The sequence below is a fragment of the Tursiops truncatus genome, chromosome 10 (genome assembly GCF_011762595.2).
Source record: "Tursiops truncatus isolate mTurTru1 chromosome 10, mTurTru1.mat.Y, whole genome shotgun sequence".
In the NCBI taxonomy this organism is placed as follows: Eukaryota; Metazoa; Chordata; class Mammalia; order Artiodactyla; family Delphinidae; genus Tursiops; species Tursiops truncatus.
The window spans coordinates 58,213,842-58,234,080 of NC_047043.1; the positions used below are offsets into that span (position 1 = coordinate 58,213,842).

Consider the following 20,239-nt stretch of genomic DNA (forward strand, 5'->3'; position numbering starts at 1 on the left):
CCCCTTCATGCTTGCCATTACTCTGACTTCCTCTTTGGCCACCAGCTTGAGAAAACCATATGCTTATTGAAGCTGGTAGTAGTGTTCATTGGTAATGTGGATCTTGTGATTAGAATGTATTTGTATTCAAATCTTGGCTCTGCCATTGACTTGGTGTGTGTGCCCTCTCTTCCTTCTTCCCCTTCCTGCTTCCATTTCTCCTCCTTTCTTCAAGGTAGTTGAAATGCCAGGAACGTAACTGCTATCTGTATGGTTAATGAGGAAAAGTTTTTTTCTGGGAAGAAAGATAAACCACATATACTCAGAAAATTGCCGTGACTTTTTCCAGCAAAGAGATAAGATTGAATTTTAAAGGTTCATGCAGAAGAGAAGAGGCAATATTTAATGGAACTTAAGCCCAGAGTGACCTTATTAATTAAAAGCAGCATCTCTCAGAAGTTTTATATCAAAGTCATTATCAGTGAAATCTTAACATTGAAAGTAGGCCTCTGCTGACTGTTTGAACTTTTTCTTCTGACACTTGTCACGTAAGGGGAGAGCATTGCTCTTTCAGTATTTAGCTATAAACAGGACTAGATCCTCCACTCAGGAAACACATCACTACTCTTGGGGAAGAGGAAATTCTAATATTCCTACAAATGTAAATAATGTAATTTGAACTACCTTGTGTGATTGTTCCCAGGAGGTTTAAAACCCTTTCTCTGCTCTCCTCTCCCTCCTTTCTCCCATTTATCATATAAATGATATATCAAGTGACTTCTGTGTGCCAGGAACTCAGAATACAGTGGTGGGAAAGACTGAATCCTTGCCCCTCGGTGTTCTTACAGTATATTGGGTGAGACAAAGCAGTAAACAAATATATAAGGTGATTTCAGTTAATTGTGAGTGCTCTGAAGAAAATACAGAAAATGGTGTAAGTAGGTAGAGAATGACACCTGCTGTATCAGTAAACAAAGGATGTTGTGGCCATCAAGCCCTCAGCCACTGCCACCACCCCAGACTGTGCACCCTGGGGGGATTCAGGATGGAGAAAAGCAGGACACTGGCCCAGGTAGCTAAGGTGCATATCAAAGGAATGATTTCAGTCAGCCCAGACTTTTGCATCTTCCCATACAGAGAAAAGTGCTAGATTCGTTCACTTGAGGTGCCTGGTTTTTCTTTAATTGACAGTAATCTTTTGATGTTCTGACTACCTGCCTGGTTTTTGTTGCAAAAGCTCCTGTATATCCTGGCTCCTCCCTTACTTCTCTGGAGTAGTTCCTCAGATCGACCTGAGAGGCTGCCACTCAGGCTTAAGTCCTCAACAAGTCTGCCAAATAAAACATAATTCTCAACTTCTAGGTTACACTTTTTTTTTAAAATCGACAAGGGGAAATGGAGGGAGTGCCTATTTTATTTTATTTCAATAGCATAGTCAGGAAAGGCTTTATGCCAGGCAGCAAGCCGTGGGGAAAAAATGCGCTGAGCAATTTGCCTTTGGTAGCCTGGAACCACTTTGCGACATGTTTTGTTCTGTTTTCATCTTTTTCTTTAGCTTTGAGTGTTTTGTATTGAAAAGAGATCACGCTGATATAAATGTGTTTACAGTGTTTTTATGACAGTAGGACATTCAGCATTTCTCTCCTGGGGAAAGTGAGTACTGTCTTTTTTTTTTTTAACAATTCTCTTGTGACCTGTACAATCATCAGGGCCATAATGACTTCATAAATTATTAAGGCTTTGTTTTTTAAAATCTCAGAAAGGACTGTATCCTTGACAGCTTAGAATTGTATTTCCTTTTAGAAATTTGAATTTATAAATGGATTTGATTAGTTGCGACACACTGTAGAGTTGATGTCTCTGAAATAATACCCAGCAAAAGTCATGAGTTTCACTACCTGATTTCTGTGTTGGTGGCTCAGAGGACATCCAGATGTTTCTGTATTGCATCTTTGTCTCCCTTAACTACAAGTATTCTATGTTAAAATAGGCATGAACTTGACCATCTTTGATGGGAATCAGAATATATAGGAGTATTTCATTTTTGGCCATTCCTTAGATAAGGTTTTCTTTTTTTGCAGATGATATTTAATTAAATATTTTTGCACCAAAAGAAAGTTCCACTTTGTTCTTTTTACTTAATCCTTTTATGTTTTGAGTGTGTACCTAAATCAGTGCATTTAGGTGGAGTGATTTTTCCTCTTTTGGGGGTACAACCTATGGGAATCTGAATTGGGATAATTTGGGAGTTAGAGTAAAGGTAAAGGTACCTTCATCCTTCTGAATCAGAATAATTCTAGTGCTCCAGTTCTTTGGATAATATTTTGTAAACCTTAAGTGTTGCTTTAGTGAAGTCATTGTTTGGTTGTTTTTTTTTTAGCCTTTCAGGCCTTCCTAATGAAAATTTGCTGTTGATTCTATCGAAGAAGCCCAGACGTTAGGGCTTACTATCTGAAATTATATTTAATACTTATTTTGAAGTCTTACTTATCTTTCTCTCACTTAAAAAATATAATATATATATATATATGTATGTATATATGTGTCTTCCCACCATTTGTTTATTTCTCCATCCACTGTGTATCCATGTAACTACTGATATGCCTAAGTATCTATGCATCCATGCAAGACAATAGAGTGTCGCATAGAACTTAGGTCACATAAAAACACAAGATTGGAAAGTCTCAGGATACCAACTATTTATCTGATTTATGCCCTCTCTCAGTTCATAAAATTTTGGAGTTGACTCAGGATATCACCTAGTGCAAATTTTGGAAGAACCTGTACAGAAAATGCCCAAAAGAGTAGGCTATCTTCCCCTTTGTCATAGCAGTCCAGGGAAAGTCCGCAACCTTCTCCGAAGGTAGATTTCACCTCCATGCTTTTGCTGTTTGGCAGCCTTCTCTTTATCTAACCCCACACATCTGCTTCCTTTAAACTCTTTAAGCCTGGAATCCACCTTTCACTGTTACAAATGCATTTTAACATAATGCCTTCCTCATAGCTTCCTTTGCTCAGAAACCTTGAAACCTTTAGGTTGCAGAAAATAACATTAATAGTTCTTACCCCGCCATTCAAGACTCTCAGTGTTTTGCCTCTTGCCTACCATTTTATGTTAACATCTGCCTTCTCCACTATACGGTTTCTGCATTCCTGGTGAGATTTACTTAGTACTTTCTGAAATTTCCTCCTTGGAACCTGTGTCTTCCTCCTACCCCCAGACATCATACTGTGAATATCTGTATCTATACTTATATAACACTCTTTTATTGACTGTCTTGTAATCTCCTTACCTATACCTACATTTATAAATGTTTTAAAATCATTAAACAATTCCTGGTTAGTAAATATGTAGGATTTTCCCAGTATTTCACCATTATATGTACTGCTACAAAGACCATTTTTAGGGCTACATCTTGGGGTGCATACTGATTTCCTTTTGTTGAATCTCTAGATGTGGAACCACTGTGTTGAAAATTAAATACATGTTAAGGGCATTTGACATGTTTTGACAATTTTCTTTTGAAGATGACAAACGGTGTATACTACCAGCTTCTGTTTATGAAACTGCCTGTTTTTCTGTACTCTTAGCTTCAGCTTGCATTCCTTCAGATAGTCATGATGCTGACAATTTTCTCCCCATATTTGTTGGCCATTTATATTCTTCTTTGGTGGATTTTGTACTTTTTTTTTTTTTTTGGTGGGATGGTTGTTGGTTTGCAAATAGCTCTTTATATATTAAGAATGTATAAAATATACCAATATTCTGCAAATAAATTTTCCTGCATTTGATTTGTTTATGGTGGTTTTGCCACTGAGAAACATTTACTACTTAAAAACTTTAAAACTGTGAATATTTTTTGGATTCATTTCTCTTTGTTGTCATGCTATAGAGGCCTTCTCACCTAAGAATATGTGAATATTTACTCATTTTAGTATTTCAACAAAGTTAAAAATTGGTACTTGAATTTTTAATTTATTGATGATACATTTTCTTAAGATATGGCCTGACCATTCTGTCTCCCTTTCTGTGATGACTCTTTCTTGTCCAATGTTGGGTCACCTTTCTTTCCTTTTAATTTGTGTGTCTATTCTTGATCCCACGCTACACTTAACAATTCTAGTGGTTTTGTAAAATACTTTAGCTTTTCTTTTAGCAGCTTCTTCCTCATTGTATTTGTCCTTAAAAATTCCTTGGATATCCTGGAATCACTCTTTCCTCCCAGATTCTCAGAGTACACTCCATTGACATGTGAAATGTGACTTTAGGGTTTAATTCCAGCAGAGTGGACCTTTTCATGCTATGGTGCCTCCCCTTTCCCTCAGTGAAATAGGCACTTCTTTCCATGTGGCCAATTCTTTGGTCACATCCCCAGAATAACTCCTCGCAATAATCAGAGTTATCTAGGTAGCCTGTTTCAATGTTCTGCCAGCCTACCTGCTTGACACTGGTTACTCCAGGCCCTTGACAAGGTAGAGAAGAGTCTATCCCTCGGATCCCTGAATATGTGATTTTTAGCACTTTTCTCTCCTCTTGGATAGAGAATTTAGTATGAATGGCTTTTCTTGCCTGGTTTTCAGCTGTTTGGGACCTAGCAAAGATCCCTTATTTGGGGAGGATCCTAGAAGTGGAAGAGAAGGGTGTTGGGACACTATCTGGACAGCATGCTCTCATGTCGATAGCGATCGCAGTCTCTGGCCGGGCTCAGGGCACTTGGAGGGCTCCTCTCCAGCCTCCGTCCATCCAAGTGGGCCAGTTCCTCACTGGACACTCTCCTTTATAGCCATATCAGGAGTCTGGCGTTATCTTTTTTGTTTTGTTTTCCTGCCAAGTCTTATTCAGAGGAGTGCAAAATACAATTACTATCAGCTCAGTTGCATTCTCTCTCTTGAGAAAGACAAGCTTAAGAAATCACAGCATTCTTTTGGCTAGTTCTTGCTGACCACTAGAAACCTATCTAAAATATGTTCAGTAGCTCAATATTTCTATTCTAAACATATCCATTATAAAATTTGCCCTTCTTTTTCCAAGGGGGGAAAAACATAGCAATATTCTTTGGGAGAATTGTTGCGCGTTAGGCTGGTACAGGCTTCATCCTTCCCTCCTGTTTCAAGGTTAGATAACCTTCAAACGACCTCAACATATTTGTATTTCAGACAGTAAAAGTTTCATCAGTGTTTCGTTTTTAAATGTAGGTTCTACATATTCTTAAGTCCCTTTAAAAATATTTCATATTTTTCAGTCCTCTGGAGATTGTTTTCTCTATTATATTTCTAATTAGTTGTCCATATATTCTTCTCTGCTTTCTATACAAGCATGTGAGTAAGGACATCCCATGGGCAGCTTTTTAAAATTCATAGCTTTGTGGTCCTTTCCTCAGTGATTCCAGTAAGTCTGAGAGTGGGAACGAGGGGAGCTGGTCATCTGGGGTATGTGAGGGACTCCTAAAGAAGCTTCTTCCTCCTACTTCTGTTGAAATTCTCTGGCTGACGATTTGCGAATACCAGTCATCAGTGGAAGAGTGCATTCTTCTCTTATCTCTGACTTTAATGCCTCACTATAAACCCAGCAGTGCCTCCGTTTCCCTGTTAAGGATGTGTGCTGCAAACGCTTAGCTCAGCAGGTGTGGGGTGGTTCAAACCCTGCACATTATGAAGAAACTGGCTCTTGACTCCCGTCTGGGAGAGTCCTTCTGAGCCTTTGGAGTATCCTTCCTGATAAGAGAGTCTGTATCCCTGGGGCCTTGAGCCATGCCAGATAATTCACGCTAACAGTGTGAATTAAGGCGGGACATTGGGCCACACCGTATCAGCTTGACCCTCGGAGGGGCTGGAGACAGAGGTTAGCCACACAGGCACTCCACACCTAAGGGACTGACCGCTAATAAAACCCTGGACGCCAGTGCTTCCCTGGCTGGCAGTACTTCACACGTGTTTTCACGCCTCGTTGCTGGGAGGATTAAGCTCTGTCCACACAACTGCACTGGGAGAGGACAGCTAGAAGCTTGTTGCCTGATCCCTCCTGGACTCTGTACTATGTGCCTTTCATCTTTGCTGATTTTAACCAGTATCCTTTCTCTGTAATAAACCGCAATCGGGAACATAACAGCTTTTCTGAGTGCTGTGAGTCCGTCTGGCAAATCATTGAACCTAAAGGTAGTCTTGGGTGCTCCCAATTGAGGATGATAAGAGCTTTTTATTTTATAAGACTATTAAGAAAAGGAAAATGCTGAGTTGTTCCTTTTTAAAAACATTTCAAATTGTATGTTAATTTCACAAATATATTTTTATCACCTCTAAAGATGTTCCTTGATTTTTGTTTTATTCGTATGATAAAATGTCTGGTTTTCCTCAATTTGATTTTTATTTGTTAATATTTTATTTATGAGCGATTGGTATTTTGTCTTTTATCTTTGTCGTACATGGGTGAATCTTTAATTGCTGTAACTTAAAAACATTTCATCAGAAAAATTACTAAAATGTGGTACTTCCTGGCTCCTTAAACAGAGTGTTCTACCCAGTTTAACATTTTCTTGACTCACTACCCCCGTTTTGAACATTATGGTGTGTAATGGGCCCTCAGGTCCCATTGGGGGATGAGCGGCTGCTTCCTCTGCGTTAAATGCTCCCTGGACTGCTTTCTGCTAGGAGTTCCTGGGTTTGCTTTCTTTTGTTTTTCCTATGCTTTCAAGCCCCACTTCTTGTAATTCTTGGGTTGTCTTTCTGTAATAGTCCCTCTCCTCCCTTTATTGGCTCCTTTTTTAAGGACTGTGGGCTTAGAGGCCGCATAATTAAGCTTGTTATGTAATGATTTCCAAAATGAGAGTAAATAGGCTCTGAGTGAGAGCCTGGGGCCCTCTTCTCTAGAGGATAAAACATCTGCTTCATGTCATGGAGTTTTAAATACACATTTTGGATTTTTGGAGATGTTCTGCTCCCTCGTTAGTTGGTTGTTCTGGAGAGTTAAGTCGTAAAGTTGATTGGTTAGTTTGTCCATTTATTCATTCATTCATTTGGTGCTCATTAATTGAGCATCTACATGGTGTTGTTAACTGGATAGCTGAACCTAAGTAGGTCACACACAGTATACAGGCCAGCTCTATATCTAGCAAATAACATGGGAACGCATGGAAACTTTGGATGAAGACATTTTGAGTTTTATTCTCTCTGGTAATACTTTTCATTTCAGGTTCTAAAGTATTAATAAGAATGCCATTCAGCAAAGAGTTGACATAGCAGGTCTGAGCCTGCTCTCCTGAGAAAGCCCTGCTTGCAAGGTTGGCCTTGGCTGCCATCTTGGAACTTGGCTCTCAGAGAGCTGCCAGTCAGTGTTTAATTGATGAGGGTAGTGCACAGTGCCCAGACTGTTTGTGCAGACAGTATGGTTTATGCTGGATGCCTGCTTTCATTCTGGGAGTCTGGGATTTTTGATACATGTTAGGTTGCCTATGCGACCAGCCCCACGTGATAAATACCTTGGTCACTTGAGTGTCTAATGGGCTTCCTTGGGCAGTAACATCACGCACACATGCTGCGTTTTTGTGGCTGGGGGGAGAGTGTGCTCTGTGTGACTGCTCGTGGGAGGGAGAGGGGATAAGAAGGTTGGACGTAGAATCTTCCAGCCTCCACCTGTGTCTGTCTCCCTTATGACTCAGCTGTGTGCCCTTGCTGTGCTGCTGTACAAAGTCTGTACTATAAATACAACTGTATGTGAGTCTCATGAGTCCTCTAGAATCCCCGAATGTGAGGGTGGTCTTGCGACACCCAAGACAAATGCCTGATGTTTCTGGGCCTCTTGTTGTGTGTGCAGCTCAATACTAATCATTTTACCTGCATTGTCTCATTGAATTTTCCCAACATCCCTGCTCTGTGAGGTAGGTCAGTCTCATCACCACCATTGGCAAATGCCGGTCCTATATCTCCTACATTTATCTCAGTATCTATTTTCTTCCACATGTTTAAAACATGGAATGTTGTTTCTGTTGTTCAGAGGAAATGTTAAGTGACAAAAGCACTGAGTGTTTTTTAATCACGTTGTCATTTCAGGTACGAGCACATCCTCACGGAGCCTGACCCCGTACCAGCATATGCTCTGAAGCTGCTAGTTGCCATGACTGAACACAACCCAACTTTTACCAGGTACTGTCACTTCAAATTTTCTTTTCTTTGTTTCTCATCTAGAAAGTGAGTTTTCTGTGTTCTGAAAATGTTGTTAAAGATGATGAGATTCTACAAGGCTTATGTTTGAGTTACCAAAGTGGTAAATTTTCATGTTTTATGGTTTGTAGTATCTGTCATCTGTGGTGTTTTGGGTCATGTTCTCATATTTTTATTCTTTATTAGAGTTTGCATACTGTGGAATTCATAATGCTTTAAAATTATAAATTCTTTAAAGAGAAAATACTAACACATATACTTTTATTCTTTTTAACATCTTTATTGGAGTACAATTGCTTTATAATGTTGTGTTAGTTTCTGCTATATAACAAAGAGAATCAGCTATATGTATACATATATCCCCCTGTCCCCTCCCTCTTGCGTCTCCCTCCTACCCACCCCATCCCACCCCTCTAGGTGGTCACAAAGCACTGAGCTGATCTCCCTGTGCTATGCAGCTGCTTCCCACTAGCTAGGTATTTTACATTTGGTAGTGTATATATGTCAGTGCTACTCTCTCACTTTGTCCCAGCTTACCCTTCCCCCTCCCCGCGTCCTCAAGTCCATTCTCTACGTCTGTGTCTTTATTCCTGTCCTGCCTCTGGTTTCATCAGAACCTTTTTTTTTTTTTTTTTAGATTCCATATGTATGTGTTAGTATACGGTATTTCTTTTTCTCTTTCTGACTTACTTCACTCTGTATGACAGTCTCTAGGTCCATCCACCTCACTACAAATAACTCGATTTCATTTCTTTTTATGGCTGAGTAATATTCCATTGTATATATGTGCCACGTCTTCTTTATCCCTTCATCTGTTGATGGACACGTAGGTTGCTTCCATGTCCTGGCTATTATAAACAGAGCTGCAATGAACATTGTGGTACATGGTTCTTTTTTTTTTTTTTTCAGCATCTTTATTGAGGTATAATTGCTTTACAATGGTGTGTTAGTTTCTGCTTTATAACAAAGTGAATCAGTTATACATATACATATGTTCCCATATCTCTTCCCTTTTGCATCTTCCTCCCTCCCACCCTCCCTATCCCACCTCTCCAGGAGGTCACAAAGCACCGAGCTGATCTCCCTGTGCTATGCGGCTGCTTCCCACTAGCTATCTACCTTACGTTTGGTAGTGTATATATGTCCATGCCTCTCTCTTGCTTTGTCACAGCTCACCCTTCCCCCTCCCCATATCCTCAAGTCTGTTCTCCAGTAGGTCTGTGTCTTTATTCCTGTCTTACCCCTAGGTTTTTCATGACATTTTTTTTCTTAAATTCCATATATATGTGTTAGCATACGGTATTTGTCTTTCTCTTTCTGACTTACTTCACTCTGTATGGCAGACTCTAGGTCTGTCCACCTCATTACAAATAGCTCAATTTCATTTCTTTTTATGGCTGAGTAATATTCCATTGTATATATGTGCCACATCTTCTTTACCCATTCATCCGATGATGGGCACTTAGGTTGTTTCCATCTCCGGGCTATTGTAAATAGAGCTGCAATGAACATTTTGGTACATGACTCTTTTTGAATTATGGTTTTCTCAGGGTATATGCCCAGTAGTGGGATTGCTGGGTCATATGGTAGTTCTATTTGTAGTTTTTTAAGGAACCTCCATACTGATCTCCATAGTGGCTGGACCAATTCACATTCCCACCAGCAGTGCAGGAGTGTTCCCTTTTCTCCACACCCTCTCCAGCATTTATTGTTTCTAGATATTTTGATGATGGCCATTCTCACTGGTGTGAGGTGATACCTCATTGTAGTTTTGATTTGCATTTCTCTAATATTAATGGCATTGAGCATTCTTTCATGTGTTTGTTGGCAATCTGTATATCTTCTTTGGAGAAATGTCTGTTTAGGTCTTCTGCCCGTTTTTGGATTGGGTTGTTTGTTTTTTTGATATTGAGCTGCATGAGCTGCTTGTATATTTTGGAGATTAATCCTTTGTCCGTTGATTTGTTTGCAAATATTTTCTCCCATTCTGGGGGTTGTCTTTTCGTCTTGTTTATGGTTTCCTTTGCTGTGCAAAAGCTTTGAAATTTCATTAGGTCCCATTTTGTTTATTTTTGTTTTTATTTCTGTTTCTCTGGGAGGTGGGTCAAAAAGGATCTTGCTGTGATTTATGTCATAGAGTGTTCTGCCTATGTTTTCCTCTAAGAGTTTTATAGTGTCTGACCTTACATTTAGACTTTAATCCATTTTGAGTTTATTTTTGTATAAATGACTCTACTGCCCAAAGCAACCTACAGATTCATTGCAATCCCTATCAAACTACCAATGTCATTTTTCACAGAACTAGAACAAGAAGTTTCACAATTTGTGTGGAAACACGAAAGACCCTGAATAACCAAATCAATCTTGAGAAAGAAAAACAGATCTGGCGGAATCAGGCTCCCTGACTTCAGACTATACTACAAAGCTACAGTAATCAAGACAGTATGGTGCTGGCACAAAAACAGAAATATAGATCAATGGAACAGGATAGAAAGCCCAGAGATAAACCCATGCACATATGGTCCCCTAATCTATGACAAAGGAGGCAAGAATATACAATGGAGAAAAGACAGCCTCTTCAATAAGTGATGCTGGGAAAACTGGACAGCTACATGTAAAAGAATGAAATTAGAACACTCCCTAACACCATACACAAAAATAAACACATATACTTTTAAAAAGTCAGTTCTCGCCTCATTGTACTGAACAATTATTTATTAAATCTCTGTAGTATTTATAGACTATAATTTTTCTGCTTTTTTTAGAATTAATGTTTTTTTTAAAAATAAATTTATTTATTTATTTTTGGCTGCTTTGGGTCTTTGTTGCTGCGTGTGGGCTTTCTCTAGTTGCAGCGAACGGGCTACTCTTTGTTGCGGTGCATGGGCTTCTCATGGTGGTGGCTTCTCTTGTTGTGGAGCACGGGCTCTAGGCGCACGGGCTTCAGTAGTTGTGGCACGTGGGCTCAGTAGTTGTGGCTCGTGGGCTCTAGAGTGCAGGCTCAGTAGTTGTGGTGCACAGGCTTCATTGCTCCGTGGCATGTGGGACCTTCCCTGACTAGAGCTCGAACCCACGTCCCCAGCATTGGCAGGCGGATTCTTAACCTGCGCGCCACCAGTTAAGTCCTTATTATTTATTTATTTTTTTAGTTGACATATTTTCATTGTGTAGTGGAGAGCTTTTTGTCTTTATTGAAGACCCTACCTGTGATGATACCAAATTTTTTAGTGCTAGTTGCCTAGGGTAGCAGCAGCTGCTTCACACTTGCAAAGAACGGTTTTTCAGAGAGCACCCAACTCTGCAGAAAGGCAAGAGAAGAGTTGTTGCTTTCAAACAAGAAGACTAGTTTTTGTTGTGTGGGTGATGTGTGAGGACCTTTTGGGTTTGGATCCTGTACCTGTAGGTGCAGTGCACCTGTAGAGTTTCCCTTTGATCTTTCTCAGAGAACTAAATCATACAGTCCCAACCACCTGGATTTCACCTGGTCTTCTGTTTACAAATCCTACATAGTGATGAGCCAGCATCATATTGTTAGTGCTGAACAAGAAAGGCTATTTGTCGAGTATCTGTATTGAGTGAAAGGCTGACCTAAGACAACCTTCGCAAGGGGTGTGCCAGGGCCCGGGGTATGCCATGACCCAGTCACAGGGCTGCCCTGGTGCTCTGGGTCTTCAGGTCAGCCACAGTGTGGGGCCTGTCACAGCTCTCAGGCCTATGTCCTGCTGTGAGCAGCCTCATTTGTTTCCAGAGAGTGACATATAAACATTACCCTGTACTCCCTGTTCCACGTTGCAAAAGAATTTGGGGAGCACTTTACCCTTTATATTGTTGGCAATTCTGAATCCTGTGTTTCTGTAGTCTTTTAAAAGTCTGTCCAATGCGCCTTCTAAATTTCTCACTCAGAAGGCACCATTCTCTATTCCTACAGAAGAAGTTTATGTCTAAAGAGTGATCTGTGTTAGGAGTTAAAGCCAAATTCAGATAGTTGTTTCTTTTGTGGACCTTTGATACCAAGTGGGAATAATGTATACTGATTTTATCCTTTCATTAGATTGAACAGATTGCATTTCCTTTTTTTTTATGTTGACTCTTGCTCATTGATGTGGCATGTTTTCAGGCTACTTTCTCTTCTTGCCAATTCCGTATTAAATTCATCTGAATATCCTCATATTGAGGGAAAAAACCTAGTGAGATGGAAACAGATAACTGATGACCTATAACCTTTTTATTTTAAAATGGTTAGACAATAGGTTTAGAAGTCAGTTTATTTTTTGTTTTAGTTTGCAAGCAGAATTCAATGGATTAATTTTTACAAACTTTTTCCTTTGTTTTCCTTGCATAATTAATACTTGAATATGTTGTCTTTGTATTAAATTCCAACACTATGATCAAGAGGTCCCCTGGGCTTCCTCATTCCCCACCACTGCTGCACAGGTTTCTCCCCCAGGGCTAATACTTGTTATTATTTTGGTGAGTGTCCTTCCTGAACTTTTTGGGGGGCTATTTAAATTCAGTATGTATATACTGAATTTAAATAGCTTTGCTTTGTGGTGGTCAGTTTTTTAAAAAATCGTAGATAGTATCATTGGGTATGTGTTTTTCTGAAATTTGCCTTTTCATTTATCAAAATTATTTGAAGATCTTTTTGTATCAGTATTTATTCACACTCTTGGCAATATCTTTGCCAAAATTACGGATGAAAATGGGATTTCATTTCATTTTGCATTCACTTATCTACTGATAAACTCGAACCTCTTAATATTTATTCACTAAATTCAGTAGTAAAAGGTCCACAGCCTTCAACCGTCAGTTCTACTTCTAATTATCTGTTCAAGAGAAAAACTCATATATACACAAAGATTTCTGCCTAGGCAAATAATTTTTAAAATGAGAAAAATGGTTTTAAAATTAAGTTATGTTATAGCTATAATAAACACAACTATGTAAGGGTTTGAAAGGGCAAGATACATTTTGAATACTGCTCTACAAAAATATCCTAATAATTTTGTAAACTGAAATTGTTTATCACCCCCAAACCCCATTTAAATACCACTTTGCCTTTTGTAGGGCCTCTTTCTGTCTTCACTGTTCTCCTCTGTTTGCCTTTTCTCTTGAAACAGGATATTAAAATGAGAGTTGTCCCATGTCGATTTTGGCTGGGGCTCCAGAGGTCAAGAGCAAAGCATTAAAGGCCTGTTTCCACCCACCCGCTCTCTTCTCCCCAACCCCTTCTAAAGGGAGGTGCTAGATCCCACAGGCCGTAGCAACCTGTGTGCATTTTGCAAAATCCATTCATATACCTTGAAGCGGGGGGTGGGGGAAAGGAAGTTTTTTATTTCCCTAACTGGATTTTCTTTTTTTTCAAAAACGAATTTTAAGTGCAACATTTCAAAATGGGTAATACATTGCTATTTGGGGGAAAAAAACAATATAAAAAGATAATACCGAGAAGACCTGTTCCTTCCTCTCCCCACTGTGGTCTTTCCTCATCTTCCCATTATATCCCTACGGCTGACTGCTTTATTCCTTTTATGTCCAAAGGCAAACTAATGTGACTGTGTGTTTTGTCATCTCTCCCTTTCACACACAAATAGCATATTATGTATGTTTTTCTACCCTATGACTTTTTTCCCCAATTTTGTTTCTATGTCGATACATAGAGAGCTTCCACGTTGTGTTTTACAGTTATAAACTCTTCCATTGTATAGATATACCATACTTTGTCTCATTAATGTCTAATGGATAGACTTGAGTTCTTTCTAATCTAGTGATAGAGCAAAGAATGAATAATCTTATATTCATACTTCATTTTGTATGTATGCATGTACGTCTTACAGGCTAAATCCCTAGATATGGTATTTGTGTATCAAAGGATAAATGCACTTAAAATTTGTTTTCGGGTTCGGCCAACTTGCTCTATGGTGGGGACTTTACCATTTTGCATCTCCAAAGGACATGTTTGAGGATACCTGGCCCCCTACAACCTTGCTATCAGAATTTGTTGTTAAACTTTGGAACTTTGCCAGGGTGATGAGAGGTTATTTCATTGTAATTTTAATTTGCATTTTCCTTTTCATGAGTGCAGTTGAATACTTCTTTATATGGTTAAGGACCATTTGTATTTTGCTTTTTGCTCATGTTCTTTGCCATCAGTCCTTGGTCTTGGCAATGCCACCCTTCAAACTGAAACACCTCCTGCTTGCCTTTCCATTGCACAAATACGTTACAGGGCACTAATCCGTTTTACGTCTAACAGTGTCTGCACTATTCCTATTTTTTTTTGCTGTCGTGAGTAGTGTGACCATGGCTGTTACTTTGTATGCTACTTGTGAATCCATGTACGTGTCTCCATTGTGTATCCCTTCTAGAATGGAAATACTGTCTCACAGAGCTTGTGCTTGCCCAGATCCAGTAGATACTGCCAAGCAGTTTTCCAAATTGGTTGTACCAATTTCCATTCCTACTAGCATTGTTCACAAGGTCTGGTTGTCATGTAAGCTTTTAATTTTTTTTTTTTTTTTCCTGCGGTACGCGGGCCTCTCACTGTTGTGGCCTCTCCCGTTGCAGAGCAACAGGCTCCAGACGCGCAGGCTCAGCGGCCATGACTCACGGGCCCAGCCGCCCCGCGGCATGTGGGAACTTCCTGGACCGGGTCACGAACCCGTGTCCCCTGCATCGGCAGGCGGACTCTCAACCACTGCGCCACCAGGGAAGCCCTAAAATTTTTTTTTTAAGTCAGGTTTATTGAAGTATAAGCTTACATAGAGTAAAATTCACTCATTTTAGGTACGCAGTTCTCTGAGTTTTGAGAAACATACACAATCATGCAACCATCACCGCTATCAAGATAGAGTATTTCCATCATTCCAAAATGTTCCCTCATGCCCCTTTGAATGTTAGCTTATAAAAATTCTGTTTGCCTGGAGAATGATATGACCAGACTGATTTTAAGTTTCATTTTAATTTTTAAAATTTATTTTTTAAGAGTTAATATATAACACATTTCAAATTTCAGTGTTTGAAAGAGTTTACATAGAAAAGCATATTTTCACCCCAGGAGATAGCCACCCATTGACCAGTTTGTGTGTGTGTGTATATTATCTTTCACATATATGGTAGTATGTCGACTGCACCATTCTATACTTCTTTTCAAAAATATGTATAACAGCTTTATTGAGATATAATTCACATACCATCTGTACTTTTTAAAAAAACAGATACATAGTATTACATTTTATGAATATTCCGTGTTTATTTAACAAGTCACCTTTTGGTGAACATTTATGTTTTTCTAATCTGTTGGTATTATAAAACAAGGCTACAATTAATAATGAATTAATTATTCATCATGTGTGTATATATATGGATAAGATAAATAATGAGAAGTGGAATTGCTTCATCACAGGGTACATAATATCATCTGGGGATCTTTTTTTTTTTTTTTTTTTTTTTTTTTTTGCTGTAGGCGGGCCTCTCACTGTTGCGGCCTCTCCCATTGCGGAGCATAGGCTCCAGACGCGCAGGCCCAGCGGCCATGGCTCACGGGCCCAGCCACTCCACGGCATGTGGGATCTTCCCAGACCGGGGCACGAACCCGTGTCCCCTGCATCGGCAGGCGGACTCTCAACCACTGCACCACCAGGGAAGCCCTGGGGATCTTTTAAAAAGTCTAAAACCCAGGCCAATTAAATCACAATCGCTAAGGCTGGACATAGACATCAGTAGTTTTTGAAGCTCACCAGGTGATTACAGCGTGCACAGAAGAGGATTTTCTTTTTCTATTTCAATTGAGACCTGTTTCTCTGCCTTTTCATTTTGCTTAACTTACTCTGCCTCTGTAAATTTAGGTGAAACACTTAGAGGTTGCTGTCTTGAAGTGTTGTCCTTATATGGGAGTGTCCCTGTGTAGACTGCGCGTGCCCAGTGCCTTTCTTGGGAGATCTGGATTTGACGTGGACCCAAGTCACATCAGTGAGTGCTGGCAGCTCTCTCCTAGGTGGGGGTGGAGCTGGAGATGGAGGGGCTAGAGCTGGCGCCAGGTGTGAGGCAGGACCACCCCTCTGCTCAGTGGCCATCACCACCTAACAGGGGCAGGGTCTGATCCCAGGTTGTAGAGCAGAGGCCCTAACGGTTGGGCCGGAGCTGGCTCTTTGCCTTTAAGTATGTGCCTTCCCTGCTCCGTGCCCTGGGACCCTTGCCCCAGAGGAGGCAGTGCTGAAGTAAGGGGTCCCGTGGGGGCTTTTGGCTCATGTCAGCTGCAGACAGAGGTTCGATCTGTCTCCAGTGCTCCTCCTGCAGAGGCACCAGCAGTTGTTTCCCTTGTTCTGCTCAGACACAGTGAGTCCAAGTCCCCTTCGTCCCTCACAGCCGCCCACTCCCCTAGAGCAGTCCTCAGTTTGCACTCTCCATCCTGCCTCGGGGACGAGCCAGCATGCACTTGTGCAGGAGTGGAGTCCAGGCTTCCCACAGCCCTCCTGTCGGTTCCAGTGGTCCTCCAGCCAGCCAAGAGGGCTCATCTCCCCTGTGTAGGACCCCAGGGTTGGGGCCCAATCTGTGGCTCACAGCACTCCCTCCCCAGGGCGGGTCTCCACCCGTGTATCTTCCCCTTTCCTCTGAGTTCCCTCCCAGTGGCACAGGTCCCAGGCTGATTGCTTTTCTTCCCTTCCTACCCAATTACTTGTGGATCTTTATCCCAGCCTTAGTTGTACAGAAGTCTTTTTTGCCAGGTTCCAGTCAGTTTTCAGTGAGAAGTGTTCCTCATGTGGATGTATTTTTGATGTGTTTGCGGGGGAAGCCGAGGTCCACATCCTCCCCCTCTGCCATCTTGATAGATCTCCCACTGTTGTTAACTATTTTTTGAAGGTAAAATATCTTACATTCTTATGGAAGATTTTATAGATGGATGTGTTTATGTTATACTGTCTGGTTGTAGGGAAATCCGGAGTGTATACACACGTATTAGGATGTCTGTCTGCTTTCCTTGTAAACGATTTTTTGATTTGTGACCCTGTTGAGTTTGTGACCCCTGGACTTTAGACAGGATGCTTATTTCAACAAAGGAATCTTTTCTCATTGTTTTCTTTCAACACAGATGTGAATTCATGGTTACATGAATACTTAGCAGCTATTTCGGGGTCAGGAGTGTATGGTTTCAGATTGCTTTTCTGGTGTGACATTTACAAGGCAACCACTTAGAGTTTATTGTACACCTTTAAAAGTAGTGGTTCCCCAGTTGTGTACAATAGAGTGCTGGTAAATCCTAGTAGGGGTTCAGTAAAGCTTTTTGTGTTTCACAAGGCATCCTTATCTGTAGGCTTTCCCTGGTTGTCTAAAACAGAGATTCACAAGCTCTGGCCCACAGGGCCAGGGCCTGTGAGGTAAGAGTGGGGGTTATGCTGTTAAAGAGTTGTGCAGCCTAAGCGGGCTTCCCTGGTGGCGCAGTGGTTGAGAGTCCGCCTGCCGATGCAGGGGACACGGGTTCGTGCCCCGGTCCGGGAGGATCCCACATGCAGCGGAGCGGCTGGGCCCGTGAGCCATGGCCGCTGAGCCTGCGTGTCCGGAGCCTGTGCTCCGCAACGGGAGAGGCCACAACAGTGAGAGGCCTGCGTACTGCAAAAAAAAAAAAAAAAAAAAAAAAAGAGTTGTGCAGCCTACAGACACAGACGAATTTGAGGCACAGAGAACTTGCGTCTGGCAAAGCCTAAAGATATACTTTCTAGCCCTTTTCAGAGCATGTTTCCTGACTGCTGAACTGAAGGAGTACAATTTTTTTGTCTTTATTCATGAGAATAGAGAAATATTAGAACATTAGCACTATATGAGACTTTGGGGAGATCATTAAAATCTACATTAACAAAAAATTACTCTTGATCGCTGAGATCAACACACCAGGAAATGACTGCCCTCAAAGAGAGGGTGTGTTGCACTCACAGATTACGAGAGGAGGGAGCACACCACGCCACGGGCAGCCACGTGGGGAAGCAACAGAGGCAGTCGGGAGGCAGAGGAAGGAAGAGGAGAACATGGGCCAGAGCCTTTGTTGTAGTTGACAAGGGTAGGAGTGGGTGAGCAGGCTTAGGATTGGCTTCTCGAATCATTTCAGTGGGCTCTGAGGTGTGGGGTTTATCTGTACTTAGCTGGTACCTGGCCCTGGGATGGTCAGGGCAGGGAAACAGTGGCCTGGAGTTTAAGAGCTCCATATAAAGGAGGCTGTTGGGGGTTTGGTTGGCTTGCATAGGAAAGGCGAGCTCAAAGGAGAGTAGTTTGCTATCTCTGGGAACTGTCTGGCCCTGGGAGGGGCCTTCCCCCCAGAGTTAGTAAGATCTTAAGATGTCAAAGAATCAAAAATACAGAATAAAAAGACATGATTAGTATCCTGGGCCGATGTCTTCATGTGTAAACATTGAGGAAAGTGAGGCCCCAGAGGGAATTTGTGTGCCCCAGACACCGTAGTCAATGCGAAGAAGATCAGGTTTCAGATCTAGACCTCCCAGTCCCCTGTTGTTTGTACCTATCCAGCAGAGCCACATTTTCAAAGACACCCAAGTGAATATCACAGTGGATTTTGAAATAGGATTGGTTTAAGTTTCTTTGTGTCACATTTACCTGTAAGAGTGGTCCAGTTCCTCAACATACTTGTCTTCAGTGTCGTGTGGATCTGATAATAGCACACGCATGATTCTCCTTTGTTTCCCTCTGCCATCATCGTTAGGTTCTGGCACTCCTCTCTCTCTATTTTTATCATTGAGGCAGCTCTTGGCACAATTCTGGTTAGTAATATCCTGGTTGCTGACCTGTGCCTTCCCTCACTCTCCTGGATTTTGAACCCTCCTCTGCTCATGAGTTAAACCACACTTACAGGGTTGAAATCCTTCCTTATTATGTTAATTATGATATAACGCATCATCCTGTCTCCTACAGGAATTAATGTAAGTCTTTTGTTTTTAAATAAACTTATTTATTTTATTTATTATTTTTATTTATTTATTTATTAGTTTTGGCTGTGTTGGATCTTTGCCGCTGTACGCGGCTCTCTCCACTTGCCGTGAGCAGGGGCTACTCTTCGCTGCGGTGCACGGGCCCCTCACTGCGGTGGCCTCTCCTGTTGCAGAGCACGTGCTCCAGAGTGCACAGGCTTCAGTAGGTGTGGCGCGTGGGCTCAGTACTTGTGGCTCGTGGGCTCTAGAGCGCAGGCTCAGCAGCTGCGGCACACAGGCTCAGCTGGTCCGTGGCATGTGGGATCTTCCCGGACCAGGGCTTGAACCTGTGTCCCCCGCACCGGCAGGCGGACTCCCAACCACTGCGCCACTAGGGAAGCCCCTAACGTAAGTCTTTACGTAAGCACTCATGGAGTAGGTATTGAATTAATTCTCTCCAACCATCCCAGTCTTCTGATAGAATTATGGAAGGACACCAATCTAAAGCCTTAGGAGTTTGATCCAAGGCATTCTGTTTTCCTTAGTGCTTTGTGAGGAAGATCAACAGTAATTGATCCAAATCTGTTTTGATGTTTTTAAAAATCTTTTCAGGAAATAAAAAACTCTGATGTGAGTTTTTCCTGGTGCAAGTGGTAGTAATACTTCTGCTTATTTTCTTCTATTATCTTGTGCATCATCACAGAGATTTCCCCTAAGTTCCTGGTGACTTGGTACACACTTTATTGCCTAACCTTACTGTATGGGGATCAGTTGGGTCCATTGAGACTGTTTATCTCGGGCCTTAGAAACAACTTAATCCCTTGAATCTGTATTCCCATAGCAACCCTGTATGCTGGAGGCTTACTCACTTCAGTTATCCTCCTCTGATTCTCATGGGACCAGTGACAACTTTCCTTATGGAGTGGCAACTAGGGCCTGGCCAAGAGCCCAACATGCTGATGTGTCTTTGGTCACATGATGCCTGGGCTTGAGCCACTCACTTGTCGTGTTGGAAGCCAGCGTTTAGTTGAAGTCTTTGGTCAGAGCAGTCCCTGGCGTTTTGGGGGCTACAATCAACAATAATTCGCAGTTCCTTCCTTCTTTATTTAAATAGACGTTAAGGGATTTTTAACAGAATGCCCCCTAACATTTCCTCTTGAAGTAGTTCCTTACTTGCCCACAAGAAA

At 41.4% G+C, this 20,239-nt stretch overlaps 1 protein-coding gene across 10 annotated transcripts in view; it reads left to right on the plus strand.

The window, feature by feature from the left end:
• ULK4 (unc-51 like kinase 4) overlaps positions 1 to 20,239 on the plus strand; it is a 522,462-nt gene that overhangs the window by 186,346 nt on the left and 315,877 nt on the right. For all 10 annotated transcript variants that reach the window (XM_033864682.2, XM_033864673.2, XM_033864674.2 and 7 more), the window contains one exon: positions 8,026 to 8,118. In XM_033864682.2, coding sequence (XP_033720573.1) covers positions 8,026 to 8,118 — 93 coding nt within the window. The remainder of the gene's footprint in view (positions 1 to 8,025; positions 8,119 to 20,239) is intronic.